The sequence below is a fragment of the Octodon degus genome, unplaced genomic scaffold (genome assembly GCF_000260255.1).
Source record: "Octodon degus isolate 3935 unplaced genomic scaffold, OctDeg1.0 scaffold00030, whole genome shotgun sequence".
In the NCBI taxonomy this organism is placed as follows: Eukaryota; Metazoa; Chordata; class Mammalia; order Rodentia; family Octodontidae; genus Octodon; species Octodon degus.
In genome coordinates this window covers 9,108,288-9,127,372 of record NW_004524606.1, presented here as the reverse complement: position 1 = coordinate 9,127,372, position 19,085 = coordinate 9,108,288, and the positions used below count along the sequence as shown (strand labels likewise).

The window sequence follows — 19,085 nt, the reverse complement described above, 5'->3', positions numbered from 1 at the left end:
GCCCGCCGGACCCCAGCCCGGCCGCGCGCCCCGCCCGGTCCGCGCGCCTGGCGGCTACATGGAGAGTGTCAGGTTGGTCCCCCCGCGTGATCCTGGCCGGCTCGCTCCCCTCCCGGCTCCGCGGGGCCAGCTTCCTGGGGCCTCGCGGGGACGGCAGGAGCGGCCCGGGCCCCTAAGTTGAGTCTGTGAAGCCCCCTCGTCCTCACCGTCGCTGTTTACCAACTTGTGTGCGAGTTGCGCTCTGGAAGTGGAGGCAGAGAGGGGCGTGCAGGGTGGGAAGCGGGAGCCCGGCCTCGTCCGGACTGAGGTTTTACCCCTTGCTCTCTCTAGCGCTCTCGCTCGCTCTTTCTCTTCTTTAAATGCTCATGGGTGGGGTACAGTGGAGAGTTGGAGGAAGTCCTGCCTGTGTGCTGCTCTCTGGGTCTGTCTCTTTTTTCGCTTGCGATTCCTTTGCAGCTGCTCTGGCCTTCACGCGGCCGCTTTGGTGAAGCCCTCGCCACCGCTCCTTTCGGGGCCCACGTATCTGGGGTGTGATTTATGTCACTTCCAGAGCTTGTGAAATATACAGGAGCCTTCAGTCTCAGTGTAGCCCGTGTGGATGTTTCTTTGCTTCTGATAGTTTGTTGCTATATCTGTCTAGGCTATTTTCAGTTTAGCTGTTCAAATTCGAGGAGTTCATACACTGTAAAGAGGGAGGGGGAGGGAGACCAGCCCCACGCCTAGCCCGACAGGCCGGCCTGGAGGGTGAGCAGCCCTGGGGCAGCCGAGGGTCCTCAGCCCAAGGTAGCTTACTCTGCTGTTTAAGTAAGTAGTGAACAGGACTTGGGCTTGGAAGTGTTGCACACTCAGGAATTGCCATGAGGTCCTCCCTTCTGAACCTGCAGAGCTAACTCAACTGTCAGAACTGCAAGAAAGATGATCAGTGGAAAGGAGACTTTTCCCCCCTCTCCCAAGTATGTAGATGAGGAGGAGAGGACCTTTAGGAAGTGGGTGGTAAAGTTTTAGAGCAAAGTACATATAGGCTCTTCCTCTCTGGGATTAACTCTTTCAAGACTTTCCAGTTATAACTAAAGTATCTAATAATTTTATAACCTCATCCAAACAGACCAAGTGTTCTAATCAAGCTAATTTAAAAATGCAAATCACCTCATTTCCATAGATTCCAGCATTCTGAAAGTGACACATTTGGGGGGGAAATTAAGCCTGATAACAGGAAATATGAATCATACTATCAGTGACTAATCTGCTTAAGAAAAAAAATAAGTTACATGTATTTTATCATTAGGAAGCCAGTGTTAAAGGAACCCATTTTTTAAAACTTTAAAGCAAGTGACATATTTATTTCAAAAGCAGAACTGGTCTGCTTTGTTTGCAATGGATTTTCCAACAGGAATGCTCGCGTGCAAGCAGAGGTGGTCTGTGGTAAAGTGCTCGAGGTGGCAGCCCACCAGTGTCACACTCCAGCGTTCTCGAATTAAAGATTCTAGTTTAGGGCTTGCCTTGTCGCTGTGATTGTCGTGTAAAAGAATATAAGGCTTTCTTGAATGTGAAGACTGATCAGTAAGCAAACCAGAAGAAAACAGAGATAGCCTTTTAATTGATAACCTTTGCATAAATTGAAAAAAAAGGCCTATATGTATTTTATGTGCTTCTTTGTAGCTGCCTGACACATTTCACTGAAAACTGTGTAAAAATGAAACCAAAATACAGACTGCCTACCCAGAGACACTGGCTGCCTTACTCCAGGATGTGATAGAGCTGAACTGAAAACGGGTTGGGCTGACACTTGATAATCAAAGTTGATTTATTGTTCATTAGTACTGCATTAGCCCTTTCAGGCAAGACAGTTATTTGTGTAGTGGCCTGTCAAGAGGGAGACTGCAAGCACCTGTCATTTCTAAGGCATGAGATAAGCAAGCAGATATTAAAATGATGCAAATAAAAATACATTTGACTAGGTAAAGGACCACACAGTCGTAGTTTTTTCTTCAAAACAAAATGACATGAGTTAATACTAGTTTGCAGGAAGAGAAACTCTGTTAGATTTTTTTTTTTAGTACCAAGAACTACTTATAGGATGAAAGTAATGGATTTTGTATTTGTCTGTTGGCCTGAACTTTTTTTTTCCTGCTCAGATGTGCAGCTTGTCTAATGAAAGTTGGTCAGTTAAGGAAATGAGACACGTATCGGTTGTTTAATCCAACCAATTGAAAGAAGGTAATTTCCCAATTGTGTATATTTTTAATGAACATATTACATTAAATGAAACTTTTAAGCATGGCCTGAGTTTATGAAAATGTGATGACATCATAGCTAAGCTATGATCATGTCAGATAATAATGTCAAGTGCACTTCTGCAACATGTTTCACTCTCGATTTTTTTTCTCCCCTCTGAAAGGTAGTGATCTCATGGATAATAGAAAACAACTTAAGTGTGAAAAGAAAACAAAATTAGTGAACTTTGTTTGCAGCCATAGAAATGTGGATTAATTTATATTTTTCCAGGGATGGAATGGAAACATTCTGCATGAGGCTATATAGTGTATTGTCTTCTCTGAATTTTCATTTGACAGGGATTTTAGAGGCTGTGATCTTAATTAAATCTCAACTAGCTGAAATACTGTGTCTAAAGGCATGCGGTGTTGCGTAACCTTGCTCCGTTGGTAAACCATAAATCATCAGAAAGCTTATGATAGCAAATGGTTAGTTTGAATTTTTTGTTTGCAGTTAAATGTACCTTAAAAACGAAATACTTCCCATTGCTGCCTTGCATTTGCACGTTGTTCAGAGCTGTCACTTGAAAGATAAACTCTGATGATGCTGACCAGTTCTACAACTTTTTAGCCAGCCTGTACAGGACTATAAGATACAGTGGAATTAAAATTCAGATTAATTGAAAGCAATAAAATTCCAAATTTGTCTTGGCTTATGTAGTAGAACTGTTGTTTGAATTAACTGTATTTCTGGGACAATCGGGAGAGAATGTTTTGGCCACCTTTGCAGCTTATCCTAAAATTTGAGTAAAATTTGAAACGACAAAAAAAAAAAAGTTGAAGAAATTCATTTTATTATGTGGCTTAGTTGTGGATGCACATCACTGCAAAGAAACTTGAAGTCATGCTCTTAGTAACTAAGCAAATACAGTTGCCAGTTAGAATCCACTTCAAGTCCTTCCATGAAATTTAAATGAAGGAATAATGCAACAACACTTGACCAGAGAAGTTTACAAATATATATGTACATTGTATCTTGCTGTGAGTTACATGTTAAAATATGTATTTTGTGACAAGGAGTTAAGATCATTAACCCATTAACTGTCTAGTTTTTATAAATTCTAGGGCTTATAAATACTGGGTTATTTTTTGTGCCTTTTAAACAAATGTTTTTAACTGATGCTTTGTATAGATTCCTTCTTAGAAGATACTTACAAAAATTGAGAAGGCTGTATATTTTTGCGTGTAATATTTTACATAGAGCTAATAGATATGTTGCTGAGCTGTGAATCTCTTGGGGCAAAGTAGTTTAGCTTTCTGTATACCTCAAGGCTAAATGTGGGAATAATCCTGACTCCAATAGATTAAATGTGTTGTATGATTAAAGATTTGTTTTTTGGGGGGGAAGTAGCATGATATTTTTGGTTACTTATTTAGTCATTTCAAAGTGTATAGCCCCCAATTCCCTATAAATAACATTCTACAATCAAGTTTTTTTCTTAAACTTAAAAAAAGGAAATAGTACCGCTTCACCATACAACCCCTTGCATATTGTGAGGCCTTGAATTTTCTGAGAAGAGTTGAACTGTGCCTCTACTTCTGGATGATAGGAACTTCTCTGAACTTCTCTTCAAACCTGGCAGTTGTTTGGAGAAAAATTAATTTAGAATGAGAAAAATGAACACATACATTATGCTTCATTGCCAAATCCTGTTAAAAGCAACTAATCAATGAGGATGCAGGGTAAATGTTAGGGTAAGCATTTTAGAATACATTGGTATCATGTTTTAATTTTTAAGCTTTATCTTGCCCTTAAATCTGAAACATCATTGTTCAAATAACTGAGAACAAGGTAAATCAACAACATCAAAAAGGTCGGCTTCTGTGATTTCTCAAGGGCTTGTTATTTTGTACTTCCCAATTCTATTTGATGTCTTGACAAAACAAGATGACACTGGGGAGAATACATTGAATTTTGATTTTTTTTCATCTAACCTGTTATAGTTGTGGCAGCTTAATTTCTTTTTCTTTTATTCTGAAGATGGCTTTTTGTTCAATTACTCTTAATTGTCACACCACTTCATGAGGCGGGTCTTCACAGGTTTCCCATTTGCCTTGATTTTACTAGGCATTTTTGTAACGCATATTTTGACCTTTCACATGTAGGGAGCTTTTGGTTGAGCTTTATCTTCATTAGAAATAAATCAATGAATGGCGAAATTGTCAAAGAAGCAACTGATGTTTTCTCATTAGAATCTCATTTGCACCCCTTAGCTTAACTGTGATGTAAAAGGTTGAAGGTGTTTGAAATGGGCTTGAGAAACTGCATCACTCTAAGAAACTTAAGTTGTAATGTTTTTTAAGTTACACCATAAGTTAAGGCCTTATAAAACTTCAGAATGATTTAATTGAGGCTGACTTCATGTTTAAATTCATTTATAACATCCCTTCCCCCAGCAACAGAGAAAAATACATACTTGCAGTTCAGCTTCCTGTGTCACTTTTTGTGCTAGTAAAAGCTTAAAGAAAGCAGAACTATAAATTTAATTCTTAGGAAAAAAAATTTGGACAAAAAGCAAATAGTTTTCTCCATGTAACAGTTAACAAGTGATCTAAAACTGTAAGTTATCTTTTTTATTTTAATTGCGTATGCATCTCAAATGGGATTGCTAACAGCAGCTATTTTTCATTAATTTTGAATAATACCTCAGTGTAGAGAACTTGTTTGGCCAAATCCTCTTCCCTTTGCTTTCAAGAGCTGCTGTAGGTGAGATCTTTTTGGAATTACTTTCTTGGAGTGGTTCTCCTCTATTTGTTGGATTTAAAAATGATCTGTTGTTGTTGCTGCTGCTGCAGCTGCTGCTGCTGTTGTTGTTAATATAAAATGTCATACCATGTTTGATTCATGTGTACTAGAGTGTTTCCATCCTACCTACAGCAAAAAGGTTAAAGAAGGAAAAAGGAGGCATTTTTTTGATTTAAATAATAATAATCATAATGATAATTAGTTGCTAGGTTGAAAAGATCAGTGCTTATTGAGTGATTATTTTCATGTGTAGCTTCCATTGTTTCCTGTACTTCACAATTGCTAATGGGAGAAGCAGTTTAATTTATGTAAACTTTACATTTTTATGCAAATGAGGCTGATATTTATTAGAGCTAAAACAATTATGCTGCACTTAGTGGAGTAACCTTGTATGCCTGGGAAATGTTAGAGGAGGGAGTTGAGGTTCTGCTCCCTCTACTGTAAACAAATACGAATTTATACCACTTTTTGAAATTTACAGACCAAAGGAAAAAAACCAACTCAGAGCTTTGCTGGAAATTGCTTATGAGGGTTGATAACCCGAAATAACTCCTGATTGGCAGGCGAGTCTTGGCCTTACAATTCTTTCTGAAAGAAAGATAGCCTTTCTTGATAGAAAGTAATAAACAAAATGATAAAAAATGAAATGCTAATTGCGTTTTAAAGAGTTCTTTTTTTCTAAAATTTTAATAGGTGGTTGTATTGTTACTGAAAGAACAGTTATGCTAATGACTGACTACTTAGATGATTTTGCATTAATATAATAACCATTACCTGCCTTAATGCTTTGTACAGTATTGTGGCAAAATAGCTAAGTCTAAAAGAGTTATACAAAAAGCAGAATTCCATAATGAAACAGAATTATACTTTCTGCATGAATAGCATGCTTTTTTTTAAAGACTGAAATATTATGTCAGACATGCTTTTTCTTTCCTTTATGATACAGCTGTTTTGCATGGTGCCTGGTTGGTTTTTAAAAATTTTTTGTTTTGCTAATACCATGGGGAATAGATAGAAACTTCCTAACTTTTTTGTTTGCTGATGTATCTGCTATATTTATTGGCTTATTAGTTCTTACAGCTGTTAATTTTTGTTCAGAAGGTCAGTGCTAACGAGGTTTAATTTTCCCTTACACAGGGTACTTCTGTGTTACCATATAAAATTTGGCACAATTCAATTTCTTTTCCTTTTTTTTTTTTTTAATAGAGCCATTTTCTTTGTTTGGTTTTGTTTTGACACCCTGGATCCTTTTTATTTAATTTGTTTTGCTCTGGTTATGCAATTAACTAGGTGACACTGCCTAACCTGATTAGTTATCACCCAAACACAGCCTGAAGTCCAGAAGGAAAGTGAGTTTACTGGGACATACAAGGGCTGAATGATCAGAGGTTAAGAATAGCTTTCAAATTTTTTGGAAATAAATTCAATGGAAATAAAGAAATAGTGAAATTATATTGTCTTCTTAGTTTTATTCGTACACTTAGCAAATGTGAAAAAATGATGCTGTGTAAAATCTGTGTATATTTATACTGGGCAGTATTTATGTATAGTTACCCTGAATATAAACTAAATGGAGGGGTACATGTTATTTTCAGTATTTATATTGTGCCATCTTGTCTCCTACCCAATTCCTTCAATTGTCTCCTAGATGAGAAGGAAGTATTGTTTCTCTGTTTTTATTTGTTTGTCTACTCTTCACATTCCTCCTCCCATTCCTTACCTTTCCTTAGTGAAAATAAAACAAAATCATAAAGCATGGCATCTGAACAGTCCTCAAGGGTTCAGGTGATGTAGCATCATTTTGGAGAAAAACTAAACTGCGTCCGGAACAGTGCATTGGATTTTAACAGCAACTCTCAATGTGCAGGATGCTGCCCTGCTGGTGTCAGGCAGCAGCAGGTCCCTACTAGCACCTTCGGATGGCCCGAGCACAGCTGTATTTTTGCCCTTCCCACAGGTTTCTGTGCACCTGGGATCAGCCACACCCAGTTGGTATCAGTCAACAGCATGTGTTTTTTTAAATTCATGATTTCCTCTTGAAACTCAGCTAAAGAGTGTTAACTCTGTGTGTGTGTGTGTGTGTGTGTGTGCGCGCGTGTGTGTGTTTTTAAATTTGGTTTTGTATGCTAGCATTCTTTAAATGTCTGCCAGAAGTTTAATTTGAATTTCTGATCCCTGAAGGCAGCTAGACAGAATCATTCTAGTTCTTCATAAATTGCCTTTTATGATTCATTGTTAACTCATAAAACATACTCATTTCTGCGTACTCAAACAGTTAAGGTAGTTACAGTATCAGGGATGTAATTCTTTTTTTCCTTATATTGAAATTGTCTTATGAGAAAGAAATCAAGAATTAGCTTGAACTCCCAGAGAAGGCATGAGCCCTGTAGCTACACAATACATCAGAAATGAATATTTTTTATCGCAAGGAGGGTAAGGTAGATGGCATGGTATTGGGATTGTGGAGGGGAGAGTTTCGTTTTCACTGAATACTCTCAAAGAGGGGCTCATAAATATTAGACTGCTGTAGTTAAAAACTCACATGACTGTTTTAAATACTATTGATTTAAACCACTGGCTAGATTTTATGAATCAAAGTGTAATTTCTAAGCTTTGGCCATATTTCTCCATGCTAAAACACTCTCTCTTGTGTGCCTTTAGCTGCTTTCCAGACATTCAACACAGGATTAAATGATAGTAGTTACAGTGATCAATAGGTTAAGACTGCTACAATCACTCTTGCCGCTAATGACCTCAGTAGTAATGGGCAATAAAGTGTGGGCTGTAATAGCCCATCGCTGGTACTGCATGCCCTTTGATTCCTTGTATTAGTAGGGACTAGCTACATGAGAAAGTTGGACACTGGGATTTAAGGGAGTAGATATATAGGCCATAATTCTTAACTATTTGAAGCCTTAAACTGTGTTCCAGTCTTCCCCTTCCTCCTCCTACTTCACCCTGGGTTCTGGTTCATTTGAATATGTTTGTTAAGGCTTTCCGTAACCTCTTTTTCTGACATGTTGGAGCAGAAAGTTTAGAGATATCTCAATTTTATTGCATTTATAAATTTAAGCTTGAGCCTACTTTGGGGGCTCAGAGCTAAGTAGTGTGAAAATGTGGTTTCAGATAGTAAAAGCAAAGTTCAGGCCATCAGGATATAATGGCCCACTTCTGATTATTCAGAGACTGATCAGCCAGTTTGGAGGATTACTCAGGCTCCTTGCTCCCCGTCTCCCTGGACTGCATCTGCTGCTTTGAGCATTTTATTACTCATCAGCACCTTCCATCACCATGTCCAAGGAAGAAAAGCAGGAAGGACTAAAGTTGGTTCTACTGTTCTGTTGCACAACTGCACAAAAAATGAATCAATAACTGTAGAAGAAGGAGATGTAAACCATTGGCTATCTATAAGAGCTTGTAGATTATATGTATTTCAGTCCTTATTTTTGCGATAGTCAAAAGATAATATTTCTCATTTAACAAGATATAACTTTACCAGGGTTTTTATTTTTTATTTATTTATATTTATTTATTTATTTTTTGTTGGAACCGGGGATTGAACTCAGGCCCTTGCACTTGCCAGGGAAGCACTTATTCCACTGAGTCATCTCCCCAGCCCCAGGTTTTTTGTTTTATTTTAATGAGAGTATATATGTTTGTGGGTGTGTGTAAAATAAATCCAACCATTTTTGAGGTTTACATACTATGAAGTACATTTTTAAATGTATAGTTGGAATCTAAGTTTTGACAGTTGTGTGCATATACATCTATGTGACTGCTGCCTTTTTCAAAATGTTGGCTGGCATTTGCATCACCCCCAAAAGTTCACAATTGTGTCCCTGTCTCACATAAGATTTCTCTAGCTCTTTAAAAATTACAGTGGGGATTATTTCTGTGCTGATTTCTCCTAAAACTTTGTTAAGTTCATGTTCATTACCCGTTTAGATTTTACACCACCCTATTCCTGTCTGTTTTCCTGTTCATCACCATCAGAAATTTGGCTCAAGAATATTTGTATTGTACATCGTCCAAGAAACGCAGAGGAAAAAAGAAATCTTAAACATGGTTCTTTTGTTTGCTTAATCAAACCTCCCCAAATGATGATGCAACTCTCAAGGAAAAGTAAACTTCTATTGTGATACATTGGCTTTAATAGCTCAAAAGATAGTGATTGGCATCTAACAAACACATACTTAAAAATTCAAAAACTTTTTCTACTAAGATAAAGTTGGCTAATTGGAATTAATTTGTAGATGGTTAGATGTTCTGATAAGGTCTTCAACTGAATGGGAGTTCATTGTTCCAATCATTGGTGATATTTCATGCTATGAATTATAGTGTCTTTTTAAAAAGATAATTTATCCATTCATATGCATCTGTCCCTTCTTATGTATAAAAATACTCTGACATGCCCATCTGTTTTAAATTACAGTGTATCTACATCTACTTTTAAAAAGCCACTGCAATAGGAAGAATTCATGGATGGCCTTCCAGAGTTGGGTTAATGAATTTTTTTGAATGTTGTAGCTGGTGTTTTCTAAACATGTGAAACTTGCACATCAATATTCCCTACACACGAAATATACCCACAACAGTGGAGAATGTTCACTGTACATGAATCTGACCTTCAGGAACCATTTTTAGTTCATCAAAATTAGTGATGCTGAGAAATCGGGACATCAGTGCATAATGACTGTGAAATTAGGAATGAGAGCTTGCTATGCAAATGACAGGACAAATCATGTGAAAAAGTCAAGATAAACTGCATATTAAGACATTATGTTACATAAAATTAATACTGCATTTCTCCCTTTTGCTTACTGTTCCCATGAAAGATTTTTTAATTCTTTTATCTTCTGATCAGCTATTGTCTGCTGGATTTTTTAAAAAGTGGCACACAGGCAAAGTGCAAAACATGTTATTACCTTTTATTGTAATACATGAGATGACAGCAGATCCTTTTTAACAAAGTATATCCTTTACTCCTTCTAGCTTCTTGCTGTCACTTGTTTGATTAGAAACCAAAGAAAAGTAAGATGCTTAAATATTACTCTGAGAAGACATGCGGGTTTTGTCTTCTCTTTCATTGTTTTTTTTCTTTCCTTATCTTTTTATTTGGGGGGGGGTGATTTTTCATGAAATAGTCTTCTTGCATTACGGGGACTGACAAAATGGTTCTCATGTAGTCTGCAAATTAAACACAAGTGCAGTGATTATTTTGAATAGCTAAATTACATTCTAGAAAGCTTGCAGAATTCATAGCATTGTCATTAGGTATCCGCTTGAATACAATTTGTGTAACCTTGGCCAAGACAGCCTGTCATTTTAATGTCAGTGTTTTATCTGAACAAGACATCATCCTTTCAGATACAGTGTGCAGGTTCCTTGCAAAGATGCCCGTGCAGAAACGTGTTAACAGTTGCAAATATGAAATGCTATCAAGTTCATCACTGTAGCTGTTTGTCACCGAAATGTCATAGAAAGCGCCTTTTAATGGTATCGCGCATAATATGAAAGAATTGAGACATCTGTATGCTTGGCAAAGAAGGAAGGGTAAAAGGCATCATCTGAAGGGTCTGTGTTTAAGTTCAAAGGTACACCCAAGGTTCCCTCACACAACCCTGAGACTCCTTGATTGTTCTTCAAATCACTGTGCACAATGGAAGCAGGCCTTGTTAGCTCCACCTCCAGAGATACTGGTTCCTATTTGCTTTCAAGTTTGGACTAATGTCTCGCAGCTCATTTGGACCAAAGACCTGTTCCTAATAAGGAATTAAAATAGCTATATCCTAAATCTAGATAGCATTTTATTGAGTACTTCCTCCTGGTCGGCTTGCTAGACTGCTTGGAATCTCAGTCAGGGCTGCAGGGTTTTGTTTTCTTGTTCTTTATATGAAAGAAAAAGCTCAGTGGTAGTCCACTTACCTAGGATGGGTAAGGCTTTGGGTTCCATTTCTAGTACCTCAAAATAACAGTAGTAGTAGTGGTGATGGTGATGATGATGATGATGATGATGATGATGATGATGATGATGATGATGGTGATGTTTCCATAATAGGTAACATAAGATTTCTCTCTCCATCCCTGTGGGTAAATACATTTTGCATAGGAAATTGGTTCATTCTCTAAGCAGACCAATGGCAGGCAGTTTCACGACCTAGAGGCTTAGGATCTCCTGGCTTCCTATTCATCTTTCCTTAATATTCCAGGTTCCCGTGTCAGTGGCTATGATGACACCTCAAGTTATCACTCCCCAGCAAATGCAGCAGATCCTCCAGCAGCAAGTGCTGAGCCCTCAGCAGCTTCAGGTTCTCCTCCAGCAGCAGCAGGCCCTCATGCTTCAACAGGTAATCGTCCTTTTCTCCACTCCTGCCCCTGACCCAGATCCCCAGGACCCCAAGCATAGTTCCTGTCCCCTGAGCAGCTGTTTTGACACTGAAGAACCAGCTGGGCAAGGTGAACATAGCAGAGCACAGTCCAGGCCTGAGTAATGAATCACATTGCATCTCTTCAGGGTGGGAGCCTCCCTGCCGGAGTGGCCAGGGTTTGGCCCAGAGAGCACCCGACGGCCTGAGATTAGAGCTGTAATTGGACTTGGTAGAAAAAGATCTTTTAGGCTTACATGGCTTTACACTCTTTTATTTGGTAAGCCCAGAGGCTTCTAAATGGTGTGAATCAAAGCAAAACGAGGAGCACATTGGGAGCAGGTTTAAATATGACAGCTCTTGAAGTCGCCATTTCAACTTAGAAGCTTACAGAATTTTTTTTCCCATAACATAAAGAAGCATTTTGGAGTTAGTTAATTTCAAGGTGCAGAGTTGATTTTGCTCCTTCAGTATATCCTCATGTTGTAATAAACTTCTGGCTGTCACTATATCATGGGGACCAAATATGTAGACCTGGTCATATGACCCCACCAGATGAGATTCTTGGGACTGTGGTAGGGGACAAGAGGCCCTGGCCCACCCAGCATCGCACACGTGCGCCGGCACTCTGCTCTGCCCGCCTCTGGCAGCCTAGGCAGCATGCGGTGGAGCCTCACTAGCCTCTCAGCAAGGCCAGTTCAGCTTTGTGGTATAGTCAGAGGTCATGCTTTGCCTTATTTTAATTAGTTTGTGTAGAAAATGGTATGTTTTTCATCAGTTCATTTTGGAGACTACTTCTCAAACAATAATGCCAAGAATAGTCAGCGTGTGCAGAATTTATTGTTGAGTTTCAAACTAAAGGTCAGGCCATCACAGATAAAAGGGTGCTATTTTTCAAATCACAGTTTGTGTATGACACCAAAAGGGACAGTGGATCGGTGCTGCCCTTGGTTACTTACGGTCCTCTCTTTTCTTTGTAGCAGCAGCTTCAAGAGTTTTATAAAAAACAACAAGAACAGTTGCAGCTTCAACTTTTACAACAACAACATGCTGGAAAACAGCCTAAAGAGGTACCGACAATACATATTTTACTTTCAAACCACAGATCCCAGAGGACTATCTAGTGGCTATTAAACTGTCATTCATCTTTTAAATGATTGCACAACTGAGCTGACTCTATCAGTTCTCAGCTTTCAGACCGAGAGTTATTGTCCTGTTTTTCCTCCGACTTTTCTGGGTTCCATTTGCTTGCTGCCACATATTTTATACCATCACTGCATGTGTACTTGTGTGAACAGTGCCTGCAAGACCATGGGCAGGACATCTCGGGCCCATTCCATACTAGTCCCACTGTGAATGGAACTGGGGAGCGGAAGTGGTCTCAGTAATGTTTTACTAGGATACCCATATAATTTTTATTTCTAGCCTAGAGATTTTGGGTGTGCAGTTATGGCCTTTCTGTTGAAGGAATAGCCTTTCTTGTGAGGTTGGACAAGAGAAAGCTAGAACAAGATTACACATCCCGTCCTACACCTTGTACCTAGGGCCATTGCTGAAGGAATGCATTAGATGGCAGGAGGTGAAGTTATGGGAGACCCTGGCATGGGTTGTGTTCTTCTGACAAACACTAGTACATTTTAATAGCTTCTCTTTACTCAATACTTTATAGGGTTCTTAAGTCTGCATTTTGCCACACTGCCCAACCAGTTGACAGTATGAGTCCCCTACCTGATGAGGTCTCCCTGGGAGCTTCCACTTCACCTTCTGTGCAGGACCATGTGGGTGAAGAGTGCCCTCCTGTGAAGCACTCACAAGCATGCATACCTTCTTACCACATCTGTCCTCCAGTGCAGAGTCCTCACAGCTCTATAAACTGCCCATCATTTTCTTTCATGGCTTCTTCACTGCCCTAAGCAGTCAGCCACTTTGCTTCCTGTGGAAAAAGTCTCAGCAGATGCCTCTCCATGTCCCTGAGTCTCACATGAATGAGGATGCCAGGCAGTGCTAATTCTCCAGTTGGGGAGTGACCTAGACTTTCTCTCTGGGCTGGCTCCTCCACCTATGCAAACTGGACCCGTTTCCATGCTCTGCCAAGTTTTTTACCCTGGAGTCCTGTTGAGCAGCCTGCTTGTAAACCCCTGCAGAGTAGGGGCAGTTTTGGGGTGAAGCAGAGAAGGGGTTTTAATGAAAATGCTGACACAACCTTAAGTACAGTGGCGCACTACCGGGTGCTTCTATAATAAAAAGGGAACAGATTAAAAAGTGTCTAAAATGTAAATCTAAAGGACTAACAGTAATTAAAATGGAAATGGCACAGGGAGGGAAGGCATGTAATTGTGAGATATCACTGTGCAGAAGGCTCTCAGCTTTGTTTTGCTGGCTGTTTTTCTAATTCAGCAGGGCTTACTCATCAGTGGCAGTTCAATGCGCGTTAATGACTCTGGGATTGCAGGCATCACTCTGGACAAAGAAATGATTATTGTGCGGTCAAAAGAAGTTCAAAGACAAGAAGGGAATTTCAGTTTTTTTCCTTAGAGATCCACATTCAAGAGCATATAAATTAAGCCAAATGTTAAAAACCACAGTCTGAAAGCTGACTTCAAAGTCACAACTCTCTAATTAATGAACTGCGAGCTTCAGTTTGGACAAGTTGTGGTTTGATGCGCCCATAAATCAACATGACAGGCCTGTTTCACAGTCTCAGACAGTGCTTGTCATTGAGTCACATCAGATGTAAACACAGCAGAAAAAAGAAGGGATATGAAGGAGGTGCAATTGATCAACAGAATTGGTAAAAACCCACTTTTGAAGCACATTATGCATGATCACAGGAAATGGTTACAGCCTCAAGAGGTTTCCCCTTCTGCTGTTGCTTTTTTGAATCAGATTTCTAACAGCCTTCAAAAGGGAGAATAAGAATTATGGAGTTTCTCCCCTGTGGCTTGCAGGCAATAACCCCCTGTTGTTATTTTGTGCTTCTTTCTTTTCAAAGGCATCAAAATTTAGTTTTTTAAAGATCTTTAACTCTATATTTGAAGACAAACAAAAAAGGGCTGCCACTGTCATTCTTATCAGTTACCAGGGATTGTGTTTTTCCTTTCTGTTGCCACTTCTTATTAACCTCTTATTTGGTCTGTTAGACATAGTTTGGAATGCACGTCTGCATGCTGGGAGAACATGAAAGTTCAGATGAGCTCCAAGGGCCGATGAAGAAATGCGAAGGGGAAAGTTACACAGCAGAAAGAAGGATAAAAGTTACCTCTCCCAAATTGCTGCTGTCAGGAAGGGAAACACAGATGATGGCAGTATGGGAATTGGGAAGGGACTGAGGGCAGAAGGAGAATATAAGGTGTTTACAGGAGGAAAGAGCAAGACACTAGCAGCAGTCTTAGCACCTCCAGGACACTAGTTTTGCTGTGGTCCATGTTTTTGTGATCTGTTCATGAGGCCTGGCGAACCCAGGGTGTGTGTGGCCTTTATAGCCCTAAGAAGGAAACAGAGCAGCACAGTGGATGGCTGTCCTTGGCTCGCACAGTGTTCCTGGTACCTGTGAGTTGGAGGCCCCCCGGAATTACGCAGGTTTTGGTCCTTCATGCCCAAATGAAATAGGAGTCATGTGGTGCCATTTTCATGATGTGGCCTAGTGATTATGGTTTTATTTTTTTTTTTTAAATTTTTATTTATTTATTTATTTGTGTGTGTGTGTGTGTGTGTGTGTGTGGCCAGCTCAGCCCACCAGGGGGTGGGGCTGGCTGGCATGTGGTGCTGGGGATTGAACCGTGGTCCCTTTGCTTTGCTAAGCTTGTTCTAAGTAGGTGCTTTAGACCACTGAGCCATCTCACCAGCCCCAGTGATTATGGTTTTAACAGCGTTCAAACTTGAATGTTGACAGATGGAACAAGTATATTAATTTCCTGAATTTCTAGTCACTACTGGCTTATAATTTTACATCAGTTTTTTCCTCCCTTCTTTTTACTCTGTTTTGATTACTTCTGAAATACAACACTAGACTCGGCCAGTGCCGTGCGTCTTTGCTGTCATTTGGCCTAAAGTTGTCTTGAGATGTTTTCATGGGAAAGTTTGGCTCTACCATGGCTTAGACCTAAGACCTTGCTTTGAAGATGTTTATTGAGAGTTGTAACCCAGCACAGCCATTGAAGCCATTCCTCCTTCATATTGGGAGGAAAGTGGTATAGAAAATAGAAGAGTTCATTTTGAATCAAGCTACCCCCCCCCCAAAAAAAAAGGATGCCATCCTGTGTGGGTGAAGTAGGCTAAAATGATTGTTTTAAAAGAGCCATTTGTCCTGGGCAGTTATGACAGTTTATGTTAGGCAGTAGGGTGTAGCCAAAGAAAGGAAAACAGACCTTTGACTGCAGCAGTAGGGAGGGGATCCAAAAAGCAGGGTTTATCAGGGCATTTTAGCATTTTAACACTGACTACTGACCTGTCAGGAGACTGTGTGGAGACCTTTTTTGTATGCATTCAATTGTGAGAAGTAAACAAACGAACTCGTATCCTGTGTTTGGTAACTGGGTGGGGAGCACAGTTTGGCAACCAATGTTGCTTTTAAATTCTTTCTTTGGACAATGGACCTTGTATACTTTTATATCCTGGCTTTTCAAACGTGGACAGCTTTCATGAGCTTTTCCTAGGGATGGCCACAAAGACAACAGAAAAGGTATCAGTCATTTTGTATAAATACACAATTTTTAAACATTTCATTTACAGTAAGACAGGAAACACCCTCTCCAAAACCTCCCAATCCCCCATCATATTCAACTTCAAGAAGAGCTAATCCCCTGATCTTTTATTATGCTGATGTTATTTTTTTCTTTTTCCTTACCTGTTTTAATGTCTCGAGTTAATGTGTGTTGAAGAAGTGAAAAAATCATTTTGACATGAATATAACTATCACTGGGTTTTACATTAATGTGATAACTTGGAAAAGGGTGAAAACAATTGGATCATTTTATGCATGCTGTTCTTAAAATGAAAACACTGGCTTTTCATTTAAATTTATTTAAATTTTTGTTGTTAGTGGTATAGAATTTGTTTTTTGGAGTGAAACTCAATTAACTTTCTCAGTGGCATGGTAGTAAGTCTGAAATTGGTTGCTAATATGAGAATGATGGTTTTTACTGTAAAATAAACTACATAGAGATGGAAAGGAAACCACCATTTTTCTCTTCCTTTGAACTTTGCATCAGAAGGTCCTGGTATCTGTACCATTTCGTGAATCTATCAGATCAAGGTCATGTGTCAGGTTAAGTGAATGCAGTTGTTTGTAAAGCATAGTTGTTAACCAGAGCACACATGCACTGACAGGACTGGGGGTTCTTTTTAGTTCTAAAAGTCTCTGATTATTTTAAAAATTACACCCAGAGTTAGGAACTTTCTTCTTAAGAAATCTTTCTGCTTTTTGGTTCCAGTTTGGGAAGAGTTAATTTTCCTTTCTAAGTGATCTAATATGGCCAAGACCTCCACCTCGATATGATTCCTAGCAGATTAAGGATATTAGATAATTTCCGTCTATTTATTGTACTACTGCGCTGAATTATCTTTCTATCACTCAGATAATTACTGAGGAAATCTACATTAACTTTTTTTGGCTGGAGCAGGGCCTGCTAAACACAGGAATGCTGTATTGATGTTTTACACAACAAAAGTTTTCCTCCTGTCATTGTCCAATCAACAAAAAGATATTTATCATATGGTTAAAGCCCCTTCTTTTCAAGAACAAAGCTGGCGGGGAAGCAGGACCAGCAGGCAGACCTAGGGGTTTCTGAGACTAAAGCCAAGTTAAGGCATCTGAAGCCGAGACACTCTCATTCACATTTAACACTCACAGTCGAGTGTGATGTTGTTTGCTAAATTATGAATGTGTGTAATTAAAATCTAGTGGCTGTTTCTATGAAAGATTTACAATGTTATTTCATCATTTGTCATGGCTAATTAACAATATTAGATGAAGTTTTTCTTCTTCAAAGGTCTGATTTTTTCTCATTTATTTATGTCAGAAGTGATAAACAGTAGTTAAAGGCTCCTGCCTGTGCAGGCCTGGAGGGAGGCACCTCCTTCTTTTACACCTCAAAGGTTCAGGGTTCAAATCCCTTCAGACCAGAGCCATGTGGTCTTCTGTCTAGTGTGAATAATTAGAAGTTTCAAAGTCTCCAGGCTTGCGCATTGACTACCAAAGTCAAGCTCTTCCAGCTATAGAGAAAGCACCTCCATGGAGGTAAGCTTTTCCAGTGGGAGCAGACAGCAGAAAGTAATCTGCTTCCCTTCAGAGATGTTGCATTCTGTACCTTTTAAGTCTTAACACTGAGCCGTCCACACAGCTCTGGTGACCAGTGACAGTATTTAAGGATGATGGTGGGTTGTGAAGTGTGCATACTTACAACGTGCTTTGGGGAGTGACTGTCTCATTTGTGTTCTGCTCTCTTCCAGCAACAGCAGGTGGCTACCCAGCAGTTGGCTTTTCAGCAGCAGCTCTTGCAAATGCAGCAGCTACAGCAGCAGCACCTCCTGTCTTTGCAGCGCCAAGGCCTCCTAACCATTCAGCCTGGGCAGCCTGCCCTTCCCCTTCAACCTCTCCCACAAGGTATGCACTGGTCACGTGGAAGGCAGCTCTGGGAATTCTCTGGACAAAGGAGTGGGGTGGCACTTAGCATATTCCAGCTGATCATCCAGGACGTTGCCCATCCAAAACAGAGATAGAGGAAGTGTAAGCGAGAGAAGTAAGGACGGCCCCTTGCAAAGGTTCAAGTGGTTGGTGTCCGAATGTGGAGGGAAGGAATGTAGATGCTTCCCAGTACCAGAGTACACCCAGAGCTGCACAGTTGGGAAGGAAGAGGATGCTACCTTGCACTCACTGGACATTATAATGGATTCTTAACAGTATTATAGTGTGGAACCACTTGGAATTTTCTGGAAGGGTATTAGTCATTGCAAGACATTTTTTATCAGATGACGTGTTTTAAATCTCAGCAGTGCTTTTGGTAGAAATGCCATTTTAAAAAATGTAGGAATAATTCAGGTTTATTTTTCTGCAAATGGTGAATGTCATTCTCTTTCTACTGTAAAACCCAAGGTTATCTTTTGAGTTTCTTTTTTTGTTTTGTTTTGTTCTCCTTTCTTTTTGCGTGGCTGTGTTGATTTTTGAGTAAGTTAGTTGTGCACTCATCAGAACAGAAACCGTTTCTGTTTCTAGTTCTTGGCAAATTAGAGTTCCCTGAAAAGGAGTAAGAATGCATAGATTTCATGAAGTCCTTTTGAAAATCCACTGACATTTTATCCCAAGGGTGTTGGATGTCAAAAGAAAGAGAAACTCTAGGTGTTTTCACGATATCCTCTTGGTTTAGGCAAGTCTTTCACATATGATAGAAAAGCAGATATATTATTCAGAACTTGAAAAGAAGGGGGGGGAAGCAGATAGGAAGAACTATCATACTTACATTGTAAGAGACATTTTCCAGTCCTGTGTAGTTGACGCTCCATATCTGTGACTTTCATATTCACAGATTGAACCAACCATGGGTTGAAAATATTTAACATAAAAAAGAAAAAACAGTACATTTCTGCTATGTATATACAGATACTTTATCACTGAATATTCCCTCAATACATTATAGCAACTATTTATGTGGCATTTGCATCCTGTTAGGCAGGTTAAGTAATGAAAAGGAGACTTAAAGCGTG

General features: G+C 39.5%; 1 protein-coding gene across 12 annotated transcripts in view; it reads left to right on the top strand.

The window, feature by feature from the left end:
* Positions 1 to 19,085, top strand: part of Foxp1 (forkhead box P1) — a 588,512-nt gene that overhangs the window by 484,913 nt on the left and 84,514 nt on the right. For 9 of the 12 annotated variants that reach the window (XM_004629500.3, XM_023713292.1, XM_023713291.1 and 6 more), the window contains 3 exons: positions 11,229 to 11,366; positions 12,365 to 12,454; positions 17,835 to 17,988. In XM_004629500.3, coding sequence (XP_004629557.1) covers positions 11,229 to 11,366; positions 12,365 to 12,454; positions 17,835 to 17,988 — 382 coding nt within the window. Of the gene's footprint in view, positions 1 to 6; positions 73 to 11,228; positions 11,367 to 12,364; positions 12,455 to 17,834; positions 17,989 to 19,085 lie in introns of those variants that run through there. The other 3 variants (XM_023713297.1, XM_023713288.1, XM_023713298.1) reach the window with 2 other exon arrangements.